Source organism: Oncorhynchus masou, chromosome 30, assembly GCF_036934945.1.
Source record: "Oncorhynchus masou masou isolate Uvic2021 chromosome 30, UVic_Omas_1.1, whole genome shotgun sequence".
In the NCBI taxonomy this organism is placed as follows: Eukaryota; Metazoa; Chordata; class Actinopteri; order Salmoniformes; family Salmonidae; genus Oncorhynchus; species Oncorhynchus masou.
In genome coordinates, this window is record NC_088241.1 from 69,981,621 (window position 1) to 69,994,826 (window position 13,206).

Sequence of the window (13,206 nt, forward strand, 5' to 3'; positions counted from 1 at the left end):
GATCCTAGTTGAGATGTCAAATTTTATGTTCCTTTTGATGGTGTAGAAGGCCCTTCTTGCCTTGTCTCTCAGATTGTTCACAGCTTTGTGGAAGTTACCTGTAGTGCTGATGTTTAGGCCGAGGTATGTATAGCTTTTTCTCTTTCTCTCTCTCTCTCTCCTCTCTTTCTTGTCCCTTTCCCCCTCTCTCTATATCCCCTTCTCTCTCTCTCATTTGCTCTCCTCTCTGTCTCTGTCTTCCCCCTCAATCTCTGTCTCTCTCTCTCTCCTTCTCTCCTCTCTCTCTCTTTCAGGGCAAGATTGATAGGGGCTTTGGTTAGGTACGGGGCTGTGGGATCGTGTGTCTGTCCACCAGCAGCTGCTATCCCCTGTCATGACCGAGGCTGACAGGCCTGGACAGCAGTACTAGTGCAACATTAGCGTGTTCGAGTAGCCAGACCAAGGCAACGTCCCACAAGACACTCTATTCATTTTACAGTGCACTACTTTTGACCAGGGTCCATAGGGCTTAGTGCCCTATGTAGGGAATAGGGTGACATTTGGAGTGGATCCCAAGCCCTCTCAGAGTAGAGCAGCAGACTAAGGCGCCCCCTGGATAGACGGCAGGATAATCATCCCTACTACAGCAGCACAGTTTAATTAAATTGGGACATATAAGGGGTACTGAAATGAAACAAACTTGGATGAGCCATATTGATGGTCCAATGAAGGACATTTCTTCTAATCATATGGAGACAGCTGTTACAGGGAATAACAAGTATACTGTTTCCTGCGGTGTATTACAGTGTTGTAATATTACTTTTGTCCACAAAGTGGCAGTGTCGTCCCATTATTCATTGCAAAACCATGCAACAGATACTGTAATGAAGTTGAAAAGTGAGATCCTACTCTTTCTTTTTTGATTGTTTGTATGTACATCTCTATTGAAGATATTTCATAAATTCACCACCAGATTAGGTTTATATTAGCCCTCGACAAAAGTCAGACCAGAACTAATGTAAGCGGAACCGTTTTACGTACTGTGTGGTATCCTACGGAAGGGATGTACTACAAACGGCGCACTGCTATTTACCAGAACTGTTTCCTGTGTCAACATATCTTGCTTGCCGGAGCGAAAAGTACCCACGTTCAACTGTTGTGTGGTAATGAATATAAGTATCATTTTATTACACTGTATCAGTAATATTGTGTATGTCATTATATTATAATGTGCATTGGTAATCTGATTACGTAGTGGGCTGGTTTTATTTTTGGTACGTTGATTGTTCGTCAAACTGGAAGGCAACGACTGACAAGCTATTTGAGTAGACAGCTAGCTAGCTAATAGCTTCTGAAAGCTTGGTGCTTCAGCTGTTATTTGTACGGTTCGAGACTTGATGATGGGCTCGTCTGATTCAGGGTTTGAAGTACATGTTAAAGATGTGTTATAATATTTAACACTGTTGCCTATAACTAGTTGTCTAGTTAGCCAACTAGCTAGTCACCTGAAATTATAAATTTTGAATTGTGGCCGAAGTGATTTTAATAAATTTGTTTTGTTTTTTCAGGGACAGGAGTTTCGGATTTCAAGATAAAATGGGTGAGTGAATCTTAAACTGACTTGTTTTTTTTTTTATGTATTTTTGTTGCATGTCATCACCATAATGGCAAATAATAGGCATAAATTACCCATGAATTGAAACGCAGTTTAACAGTCTCACTTTGTCCTCTTCCCCTCATTAGATGGTGAAGAGAAGACCTACGGTGGCTGTGAAGGCCCAGATGCCATGTATGTGAAGCTGATCTCCTCTGATGGCCACGAGTTCATAGTGAAGAGGGAACACGCCTTGACCTCAGGGACCATCAAAGCCATGTTGAGTGGACCAGGTCAGTGGTGTTTGATATAACATAGAATCTGCCGGGGTATGTTGAGTGGACCAGGTCAGTGGTGTTTGATATAACATAGAATCTGCCGGGGTCCAGAGGTAGAGCTGCTCCCAGGAGGCAGTGGTTCAACCCCCTGTTCTTCTCTCCTGTAACCCTTTCACCCATCCTCTCATCTCATATTCTGTTTTGTTGAGAGGGCAAGCAGACATTCAGACTGTTGAGGCAGGACGGGACAACATGTTTGATTTACATAAACAATACGAAAGGGTAATGCGATCGAAAAAGCCCATAATTGAATCAACTTGTTAGTCCAATGAATCACATACTGTTTTGCCATTGAACTAGTTGTACACATGTTCAATCATGCTCATGATAGGTTTCAAAGAGTAGGCATTTTCAGAACTTTCTTTACTCCCACATATTATCCTTTTCGCAACTTGCTCTCAATGCTTGTAGGCAGGAAGTGCCAACGGTCATTTTGAATAAACAGAAACGTTACTTCTGAACCACATCTCAGACCTATAAATGTTACTTCTGAACCACATCTCAGACCTATAAATGTTACTTCTGAACCACATCTCAGACCTATAAATGTTACTTCTGAACCACATCTCAGACCTATAAATATTACTTCTGAACCACATCTCAGACCTATAAATATTACTTCTGAACCACATCTCAGACCTATAAATATTACTTCTGAACCACATCTCAGACCTATAAATGTTACTTCTTTGTATCAAACTAACAACGTTTCTTACTTTTCCCCCCACAGGTCAGTTTGCAGAGAATGAAACCAACGAAGTGAACTTCAGAGAGATCCCCTCCCATGTCCTGTCCAAGGTGTGCATGTACTTCACCTACAAGGTCCGCTACACCAACAGCTCCACGGAAATCCCAGAGTTCCCCATCGCCCCTGAGATCGCCCTGGAACTACTCATGGCTGCAAACTTCTTGGATTGTTAACTCAAAGAAATGTAGCTACTGAAACTCTTTAAAACAAAAAAAAAACATTTTGTTTTGACTATTTAACTTTGTTTCAGATATAAAACTAAACCGTGAATGATGAGTACTTTGTCAGTATGCTTTTAAGCTTTTGTTTATTTATATATATTTTTTTTGCTACAGGCTTTATGTCCACCTTTTTTATTGGTTAGTATTGACTTTCATTTGACCATAATAAACTAATATGGCTGCACCAGTTGCTCCAGAATGTGGCTATCACCTGGTAATCAATCATTCCTTACCCCACCACAATAAAGGATGTTTGGTGAGTGTTTTGGTGCTTAATGGGTCCCTTGTGTGATACACATTTACAAGTTTATATTCAATACGAACAGAATAGCTGTTGGAGGAGTTCATCACATCCATTTATCTGTGGGCCTGATACAACAGTCGGGTGACGGTGTTGGATGATCGTTTTGGTCAACAACCTTTGTGATTTTTCTCCACAGGGAGTTATCTGCTCCTGATGGGTCATACCTGTGAACCTAACTGACTGAACTTACATAAACAATAAAGTATCACGTCCAATCTATTCACAAAGCCTGAGTAGAAGTGCTGAGCTGGGGGACTTCTGTGTGGCGTAGGGTTCTAAGGCTGTGTCACAGCAAGCCGCGACCGGGAGAACCATGGGGTGGCGCGCAATTCACCCTGCGTCGTCCGGGTTAGAGGCCGGCCAGGACGTCCTTCTCCCATCACGCTCTAGCGACTCCTTGTGGCGGGCCGGGCTCAATGCATGCTGACTTCAGTTGCCAGTAGTACTGTGTTTCCTCAGACTCATCGGTGTGGCTGACTTCCGGGTTAAGCGGGCAGTGCGACTTGGCAGGGTCATGTTTCTGAGGACGCGTGGCCCTCGATATACGGCTCTCCCGTATTTTACGGGAAATGCAGCGACAAGACTGTGACTACCGATTGGAAACCACGAAATTGGGGAGAAAAGGGTCGAGGTTCAGTTTTGTATTTTAGTTCAAAATGAATGTCTGATAAAATCATGAAGTCGCTCTCCTTTTCGTTCTAAAACGTGTGGATTTGTTTACAAAGGAGAAAGAGGACCAAGTACGCCCCGATTCTCATCGACAGGCTGCAGTGGACCAGGTTGAGAGCTTCAAATTCCCTGGTGTCCACATCATCTACAAACTAACATGATCCAAGCTCACACCAAGACAGTCGTGAAGCGGGCACGACAAAACCTATTCCCCCTCAGGAGAAGATTTGGCATGGGTCCTCAGATCCTGCGCCATCGAGAGCATCATGATGGGTTGCATCACTGCCTGGTATGGTAACTGTAGTGCCCCCGACCGTAAGGCACTACAGAGGCTAGTGCGTACGGCCTGGTACATCACTGGGGCCAAGCTTCCTGCCATCCAGGACCTTTATACCAGGCGGTGTCAGAGGAAGGCCCTAAAAAGCGGTACGAGAGCGCCAAGTCTAGGTCCAAGAGGCTCCTAAATAGCTTCTACCCCCAAGCTACAAGACTCCGTCTATGCATAGTCACTTTAATAACTCTACCTACATGTACATATTACCTCGATACCGAAGCGCCCACACATTGACTCTGTACTGGTACCCCCTGTATATAACCTCCACATTGACTCTGTACTGGTACACCCTGTAAAAAGCCTCCACATTGACTCTGTACCGGTACCCCTGTATATAGCCTCCACATTGACTCTGTACTGGTACCCCCTGTATATAGCCTCCACATTGACTCTGTACTGGTACCCCCTGTATATAGCCTCCACATTGACTCTGTACCGGTACCCCCTGTATATAGCCTCCACATTGACTCTGTACCGGTACCCCCTGTATATAGCCTCCACATTGACTCTGTCCCGGTACCCCCTGTATATAGCCTCCACATTGACTCTGTACCGGTACCCCCTGTATAAAGCCTCCACATTGACTCTGTACCGTAACACCCTGTATGTAGCCTCCACATTGACTCTGTACCGGTACCCCCTGTATATAGCCTCCACATTGACTCTGTACCGGTACCCCCTGTATATAGCCTCCACATTGACTCTGTACCGTAACACCCTGTATATAGCCTCCACATTGACTCTGTACCGGTACCCCCTGTATATAGCCTCCACATTGACTCTGTACCGGTACCCCCTGTATATAGCCTCCACATTGACTCTGTACCATAATACCCTGTATATAGCCTCCACATTGACTCTGTACCGTAATACCCTATATATAGCCTCCACATTGACTCTGTACCGTAATACCCTGTATATAGCCTCCACATTGACTCTGTACCGTAACACCCTGTATATAGCCTCCACATTGACTCTGTACCGTAATACCCTGTATATAGCCTCCACTTGACTCTGTACCGTAATACCCTGTATATAGCCTCCACATTGACTCTGTACCGTAATACCCTGTATATAGCCTCCACATTGACTCTGTACCGTAATACCCTGTATATAGCCTCCACATTGACTCTGTACCGTAATACCCTGTATATAGCCTCCACATTGACTCTGTACCGTAACACCCTGTATATAGTCTCCACATTGACTCTGTACCGTAATACCCTGTATATAGCCTCCACATTGACTCTGTACCGTAATACCCTGTATATAGCCTCCACATTGACTCTGTACCGTAATACCCTGTATATAGCCTCCACATTGTTATTTACTGCTGCTCTTTAATCATTTGTTTCTCTTTTGGGGGGGGGGGGGTATTTTCTAAAAACAGCATTGTTGTTTAAGGGATTGTGGGTAAAGCATTTCACTGTAAGGTCTACACTTGTTGTATTCGGCGCATGTGACATAAGATTTGATTTGATTTGATTTGGAGGGTAAAGATGACAACAATATCTTTTAGTAGAGCTATGGCTGACAGGTTGACCGGGTCATAGCAGCGTAGATGGATCTGTGGATAGATCTGTGGATGGATCTGTAGATGGCTCTGTGGATGGATCTGTGGGTGGATCTGTGGATGGATCTGTAGATGGATCTGTGTATTGATCTCTATAGATGTCATCTGAACTGTTTAAAAGCCCCCCCCCTCATCACATGATCACCTGCATTCAAAAGACCACCATCTACATCACAATAAGGTTCATTGTGCATCCACAGGGGGTTTTGGGGACGGGGATGGTCTGCTCTGTGCTGTTTCAAAAGGCTAGAATCACATTGTCACTTTTATTTAGTCACTTTTTGTGAAGAGCCATTTAGGAGGAGCTGCTTGGCAAATTGAACGGGGTGATTACGTGATGACGGTGAGCCTTTAATGAAATAATGTCAAAAGTAAGGCCGTGTCTAGTAAAGCTAAGAACATGGTCTGGCTCTGTAGACCCTCTGCACAGCATAACGACATTTAGATCAATGTTAATTTCATCCCATTCCTAGAGTTTAAGCTGTCCATGTGTATGTTCCTGTCATCGGGTTGTGTTTGTGTGACCTGGTATATGGAGAAACTGCTGCATCAGTTTTTGGTGTTGGGAGGCAGACAGACAGGCAGGCAGGGAGGTCTCCCAATAGTTGCTTGAAAGTGGAAGAGAGTGGTCTTTAGAGAGGTCCAACAGCTGGGATCTCGGTCCATCAGGGCCTGTACTGTCAATCTACTATAGAGAGGTCCATCAGCAGGGGTCTCGGTCCATCAGGGCCTGTACTGTCAATCTACTATAGAGAGGTCCAACAGCTGGGGTCTCGGTCCATCAGGGCCTGTACTGTCAATCTACTATAGAGAGGTCCAACAGCTGGGGTCTCGGGCCATCAGGGCCTGTACTGTCAATCTACTGTAGAGAGGTTCAACAGCTGGGGTCTCGGTCCATCAGGGCCTGTACTGTCAATCTACTGTAGAGAGGTCCAACAGCAGGGGTCTCGGGCCATCAGGGCCTGTACTGTCAATCTACTGTAGAGAGGTCCAACAGCTGGGGTCTCGGTCCATCAGGGCCTGTACTGTCAATCTACTATAGAGAGGTCCAACAGCAGGGGTCTCGGGCCATCAGGGCCTGTACTGTCAATCTACTGTAGAGAGGTTCAACAGCTGGGGTCTCGGGGCATCAGGGCCTGTACTGTCAATCTACTATAGAGAGGTCCAACAGCTGAGGTCTCGGTCCATCAGGGCCTGTACTGTCAATCTACTATAGAGAGGTCCAACAGCTGGGGTCTCGGGCCATCAGGGCCTGTACTGTCAATCTACTGTAGAGAGGTTCAACAGCTGGGGTCTCGGTCCATCAGGGCCTGTACTGTCAATCTACTATAGAGAGGTCCAACAGCTGGGGTCTCGGTCCATCAGGGCCTGTACTGTCAATCTACTGTAGAGAGGTCCAACAGCTGGGGTCTCGGTCCATCAGGGCCTGTACTGTCAATCTACTGTAGAGAGGTCCAACAGCTGGGGTCTCGGTCCATCAGGGCCTGTACTGTCAATCTACTATAGAGAGGTCCAACAGCAGGGGTCTCGGGCCATCAGGGCCTGTACTGTCAATCTACTGTAGAGAGGTCCAACAGCAGGGGTCTCGGGCCATCAGGGCCTGTACTGTCAATCTACTGTAGAGAGGTCCAACAGCTGGGGTCTCGGTCCATCAGGGCCTGTACTGTCAATCTACTATAGAGAGGTCCAACAGCTGGGGTCTCGGTCCATCAGGGCCTGTACTGTCAATCTACTGTAGAGAGGTTCAACAGCTGGGGTCTCGGTCCATCAGGGCCTGTACTGTCAATCTACTATAGAGAGGTCCAACAGCAGGGGTCTCGGGCCATCAGGGCCTGTACTGTCAATCTACTGTAGAGAGGTCCAACAGCAGGGGTCTCGGGCCATCAGGGCCTGTACTGTCAATCTACTGTAGAGAGGTCCAACAGCAGGGGTCTCGGGCCATCAGGGCCTGTACTGTCAATCTACTGTAGAGAGGTCCAACAGCTGGGGTCTCGGTCCATCAGGGGCTGTACTGTCAATCTACTATAGAGAGGTCCAACAGCAGGGGTCTCGGGCCATCAGGGCCTGTACTGTCAATCTACTATAGAGAGGTCCAACAGCAGGGGTCTCGGGCCATCAGGGCCTGTACTGTCAATCTACTGTAGAGAGGTCCAACAGCTGTAAAATGTATTCCAACAGATAAATCTGAAAAAAATATAATTGTTACCATGTGGGGCAAAACTAAATGAAACCACTTCTTTTATTTCTGTGGTAATGTACTCGGTGTAGAACGGTTTGTATGGGTCATTACCTGGGTTTCTCAAAGGGTTGCTGAGCTGAAGGAGGTCTCCAGGTTCACCCAACGCTCAGGGGGAGGGAAGCAATATGGAGGTTAAGTGTAACGATAAAAAGACAACTATTCTTTGACCGCATAGGAATCTTCTCATTCTGAGGTCTGGTGTATAGGAATCTTCTCATTCTGAGGTCTGGTGTATAGGAATCTTCTCGTTCTGAGGTCTGGTGTATTGGAATCTTCTCATTCTGAGGTCTGGTGTATAGGAATCTTCTCGTTCTGAGGTCTGGTGTATTGGAATCTTCTCATTCTGAGGTCTGGTGTATAGGAATCTTCTCGTTCTGAGGTCTGGTGTATTGGAATCTTCTCGTTCTGAGGTCTGGTGTATAGGAATCTTCTCGTTCTGAGGTCTGGTGTATAGGAATCTTCTCGTTCTGAGGTCTGGTGTAGTTCTACATGTTATTTTGAGGCGGCAGGGTAGCCTAGTGGTTAGAGTGTTGGACTTGTAACCGCAAGGTTGCAAGTTCAAACCCCCAAGGTACAAATCTGCCGTTCTGCCCCTGAACAGGCAGTTAACCCACTGTTCCTAGGCCATCATTGAAAATAAGAATTTGTTCTTAACTGACTTGCCTGGTTAAATAAAGGTAAAATTAAAAAAAATCCTGCCTTCAGTTTTTTTTTATTACCTCGGCCTCTTCTCACTTGTGATTGCACAAGTTCTTTGGTTGTTGGTGGAGAAATAGGGGATAGGAGTCCGAGTCTTCTAGCTACTTCTCCTTAGCGTCCAGCCACAAGATTCCAACCGCTTCCTCAAAATCTTGCTTGTGAGGTCCAGAATGTATCCATGTGTATTCTTCGTGGTCTTTAGTGATTAGACACTCCAAAGTTCAGCTTTTTTTTTATACAGTCTTCTGTAGCTATAAACCAACATAATTTGAGAGTCTTCATTGCGTTATAAAATATTTATTTTTAAAAATGTACTTTCAAGGACAATTAGTAAGGTCAAAGATCTTGTAATCTGAGTACATCAGAACACATCAGGTTGTTGTTGTGGATCACTTCCCTCATTGGTTTAGAGAAAGGAAATATACACGGAGAAGTTCCTGTTTATATTCAATCACTCACAGCTTCTTGAATCCCACGTCCTTGCCTACTTCTCAATCATACAGTATTAAAAAAGGCCGGGGTCAGGCTCCTCGGACCCTCTTCTCCAATAGGTTTTGAGAAGGAGGCAAGGAGAGAGGATGTAAGCAATTCAGGAAATGAATTTAGAAAGATCCTGTGTTTGGCCAATGTGTGAGTGTGAACAGGTGTGTTGGGGCAGACTTGAAATGTTCTGTTGTTCAAAACTTCCTTCTCTAACCTATCGACTTCAAATAGAGCTGGGGCTTACACTATACTATCTATATCTATACTATCTATATCTATACTATCTATATCTACAGGGCCTTCAGAAAGTATTCACACCCCTTGACTTTCCCCCCATTTTCTTTGGTGTTTACAGTCTGAGTTCAAAATGGATTAAATTGAGTTTTTATGTCACTGGCCTGCCCCCAATACCCCATCATGACAAAGCGAAAACAGTTTTTTTTTAATTGTTTGCAAATGTATTAAATATAGAAAACCAGAAATGCCTTATTTACATAAGTATTCAGACCCTTTGCTATGAGACTCAAAATTGAGCTCAGGTACATCCTGTTTCCATTGATCATCCTTGAGATGTCTCTACAACTTGATTGGAGTCCACCTGTGATAAATTCTATTGATTTGGACATGATTTGGAAAGGCACACACCTGTCTATATAAGGTCCCACAGTTGACAGACAAGTCGTAATGAGCATCATGAAATCAACTAAATTGTAATCCTCCTTTGGCTGTCTGCATGTCAAACAAACCCCCCAAAGCAGGGTCTCCTCTGTGACCAATAGACCAATATTTGTATACATTTTTCTGGTGGTCTCTGAGGACAGTACTGGAGTAATATATAATGGACCAATATCTGTAACCAATTGCTAAAAATTAGGGGGAAGGATTCTAATTGCTAAATAGGGGGAAGGATTCTAAATGCTAAATAGGGGGAAGGATTCTAAATGCTAAATAGGGGGAAGGATTCTAAATGATAAATAGGGGGAAGGATTCTAATTGCTAAAAGAAGGATTCTAATTGCTAAATAGGGGGAAGGATTCTAAATGCTAAATAGGTGGAAGGATTCTAAATGCTAAATAGGGGGAAGGATTCTAAATGCTAAATAGGGGGAAGGATTCTAAATTATAAATAGGGGGAAGGATTCTAATTGCTAAATAGGGGGAAGGATTCTAATTATAAATAGGGGGAAGGATTCTAATTGCTAAATAGGGGAAGGATTCTAAATGCTAAATAGGGGGATTCTAAAGGATTCTAAATGCTAAATAGGGGGAAGGATTCTAAATGCTAAATAGGGAAGGAATTCTAAATGCTAAATGATTCTAAATAGGGGGAAGGATTCTAATTATAAATAGGGGGAAGGATTCTAAATGCTAAATAGGAGGAAGGATTCTAAATGCTAAATAGAGGGAAGGCTTCTAAATGCTAAATAGGGGGAAGGATTCTAAATGCTAAATAGGGGGAAGGATTCTAATTATAAATAGGGGGAAGGCTTCTAAATGCTAAATAGGGGGAAGGATTCTAAATGCTAAATAGGGGGAAGGATTCTAATTATAAATAGGGGGAAGGATTCTAAATGCTAAATAGGGGGAAGGATTCTAAATGCTAAATAGAGGGAAGGCTTCTAAATGCTAAATAGGGGGAAGGATTCTAAATACTAAATAGGGGGAAGGATTCTAAATGCTAAATAGGGGGAAGGATTCTAATTATAAATAGGGGGAAGGATTCTAAATGCTAAATAGGGGGAAGGATTCTAAATGCTAAATAGGGGGAAGGGTTCTAATTGCTAAATGGGGGAAGGATTCTAATTGCTAAATAGGGGGAAGGATTCTAAATGCTAAATAGGGGGAAGGATTCTAAATGCTAAATAGGGGGAAGGATTCTAATTATAAATAGGGGGAAGGATTCTAAATGCTAAATAGGAGGAAGGATTCTAAATGCTAAATAGGGGGAAGGGTTCTAATTGCTAAATGGGGGAAGGATTCTAAATGCTAAATAGGGGGAAGGATTCTAATTGTAAATAGGGGGAAGGATTCTAATTGCTAAATAGGGGGAAAGGATTCTAATTGCTAAATAGGGGGAAGGATTCTAAATGCTAAATAGGGGGAAGGATTCTAAATGCTAAATAGGAGGAAGGATTCTAAATGCTAAATAGGGGGAAGGATTCTAAATGCTAAATAGGGGGAAGGATTCTAATTGCTAAATAGGGGGAAGGATTCTAATTGCTAAATAGGGGGAAGGATTCTAACTGCTAAATAGGGGGAATGATTCTAAATTCTAAATAGGGGGAAGGATTCTAAATGCTAAATAGGGGGAAGGATTCTAATTGCTAAATAGGGGGAAGGATTCTTGAGAAAATACGTAACCCTCCTGAAGTTGAGGTATTTGCGAAGCTCCGTGTGTTGAGGACGATGTCTGTGAGAGCCCTTTGTGATCCATTCCTTGGTGTGGTTGTCCCCCAGGAAGATCACAATGTCCCAGTTGTCCATGTGTGTTCGTTCCCCACATGGTGAGTAACACCCCTCCACAGGTCCTGACACATACAATCAGAATGCATGCATCCCCCACTTTGCCTATTGCAGAAAGTATTTCAGCAACTCAGGGACGAATGCTAGCTCACAGCTAAGCATAATACAAGAGTAATAAATAAGACAAGATAAATATGACTGACAATAAATAAATAAACTCCTCGTACAGCACCACCACAAGTGGTTGACAACCTCCTTCATCCACAGAATGACTTCTGCCTTTAATCTGTGGTTGAAAACCTCCTTAGTCCACAGAATGACTTCTGCATTTAATATGTGGTTGAAAACCTCCTTAGTCCACAGAATGACTTCTGCCTTTAATATGTGGTTGAAAACCTCCTTAATCCACAGAATGACTTCTGCCTTTGAAACCTCCTTAGTCCACAGAACCTCCTTCATCCACAGAATAACTGTCTGCCTTTCCACAGAATGACTTCTGCATTTAATCTGTGGTTGAAAACCTCCTTAGTCCACAGAATGAACCTGGATGTTAAAAAAAGACTATTACCAAATTACAGCTTTTTTTTTGATCAAATACATTTGCGTAAGCATACGTACTATAGTAGATGCCAACCGATGTCTAAATAACATAGGAAGTTCAAAGATACAAGTCAAATCCTTCATTGCATGTAGAGAAATACAACAAACCCATGTTGGGATTGGATTAATTTACCCATTCAATGATGCTTGCTGTGCCTCTCAAACTGATTTGGACCTCAAAGGGTGGAAGGACATGGGTATCTTTACATGTTCCCCCCGGTTGTGGAACGGGGCACTGATCACTGATCCACAGGCAGCACAAGAAAGTTTATCAGATGTATTAAACTGTCTTCATAAGTGACAGATGCATGGTTGCCAATGATGTCATTCTCGCAAATCACTTGAAGTGGGTCAGGCGTGTCTGTGGATGAAGGCGTGTCTGTGGATGGAGGCGTGTCTGTGGATGGAGGCGTGTCTGTGGATGGAGGCGTGTCTGTGGATGGAGGCGTGTCTGTGGATGGAGGCGTGTCTGTGGATGAAGGCGTGTCTGTGGATGGAGGCGTGTCTGTGGATGGAGGCGTGTCTGTGGATGGAGGCGTGTCTGTGGATGGAGGCGTGTCTGTGGATGGAGGCGTGTCTGTGGATGAAGGCGTGTCTGCGGATGAAGGCGTGTCTGCGGATGAAGGCGTGTCTGTGGATGGAGGCGTGTCGGTGGATGGAGGCGTGTCTGTGGATGAAGGCGTGTCTGTGAATGGAGGCGTGTCTGTGAATGGAGGCATGTCTGTGGATGAAGGCGTGTCTGTGGATGGAGGCGTGTCTGTGGATGGAGGCGTGTCTGTGGATGGAGGCGTGTCTGTGGATGGAGGCGTGTCTGTGGATGAAGGCGTGTCTGCGGATGAAGGCGTGTCTGTGAATGAAGGCATGTCCGCGGATGGAGGCGTGTCTGTGGATGAAGGCGTGTCTGTGGATGGAGTCGTGTCTGTGGATGAAGGCGTGTCTGTGGATGGAGGCGTGTCGGTGGAT

General features: G+C 44.5%; 1 protein-coding gene across 1 annotated transcript; it reads left to right on the forward strand.

Moving 5' to 3' along the window:
- Positions 1-1,062: 1,062 nt before the first annotated feature.
- Positions 1,063-3,145, forward strand: LOC135522962 (elongin-C). The gene is made up of 4 exons (XM_064949691.1): positions 1,063-1,142; positions 1,548-1,579; positions 1,723-1,866; positions 2,642-3,145. The coding sequence occupies exons 2-4, from the start codon at positions 1,576-1,578 to the stop codon at positions 2,830-2,832; spliced, it is 339 nt and encodes a 112-aa protein (XP_064805763.1). The 5' UTR covers positions 1,063-1,142; positions 1,548-1,575; the 3' UTR covers positions 2,833-3,145.
- The last annotated feature ends 10,061 nt before the right edge of the window (positions 3,146-13,206 follow it).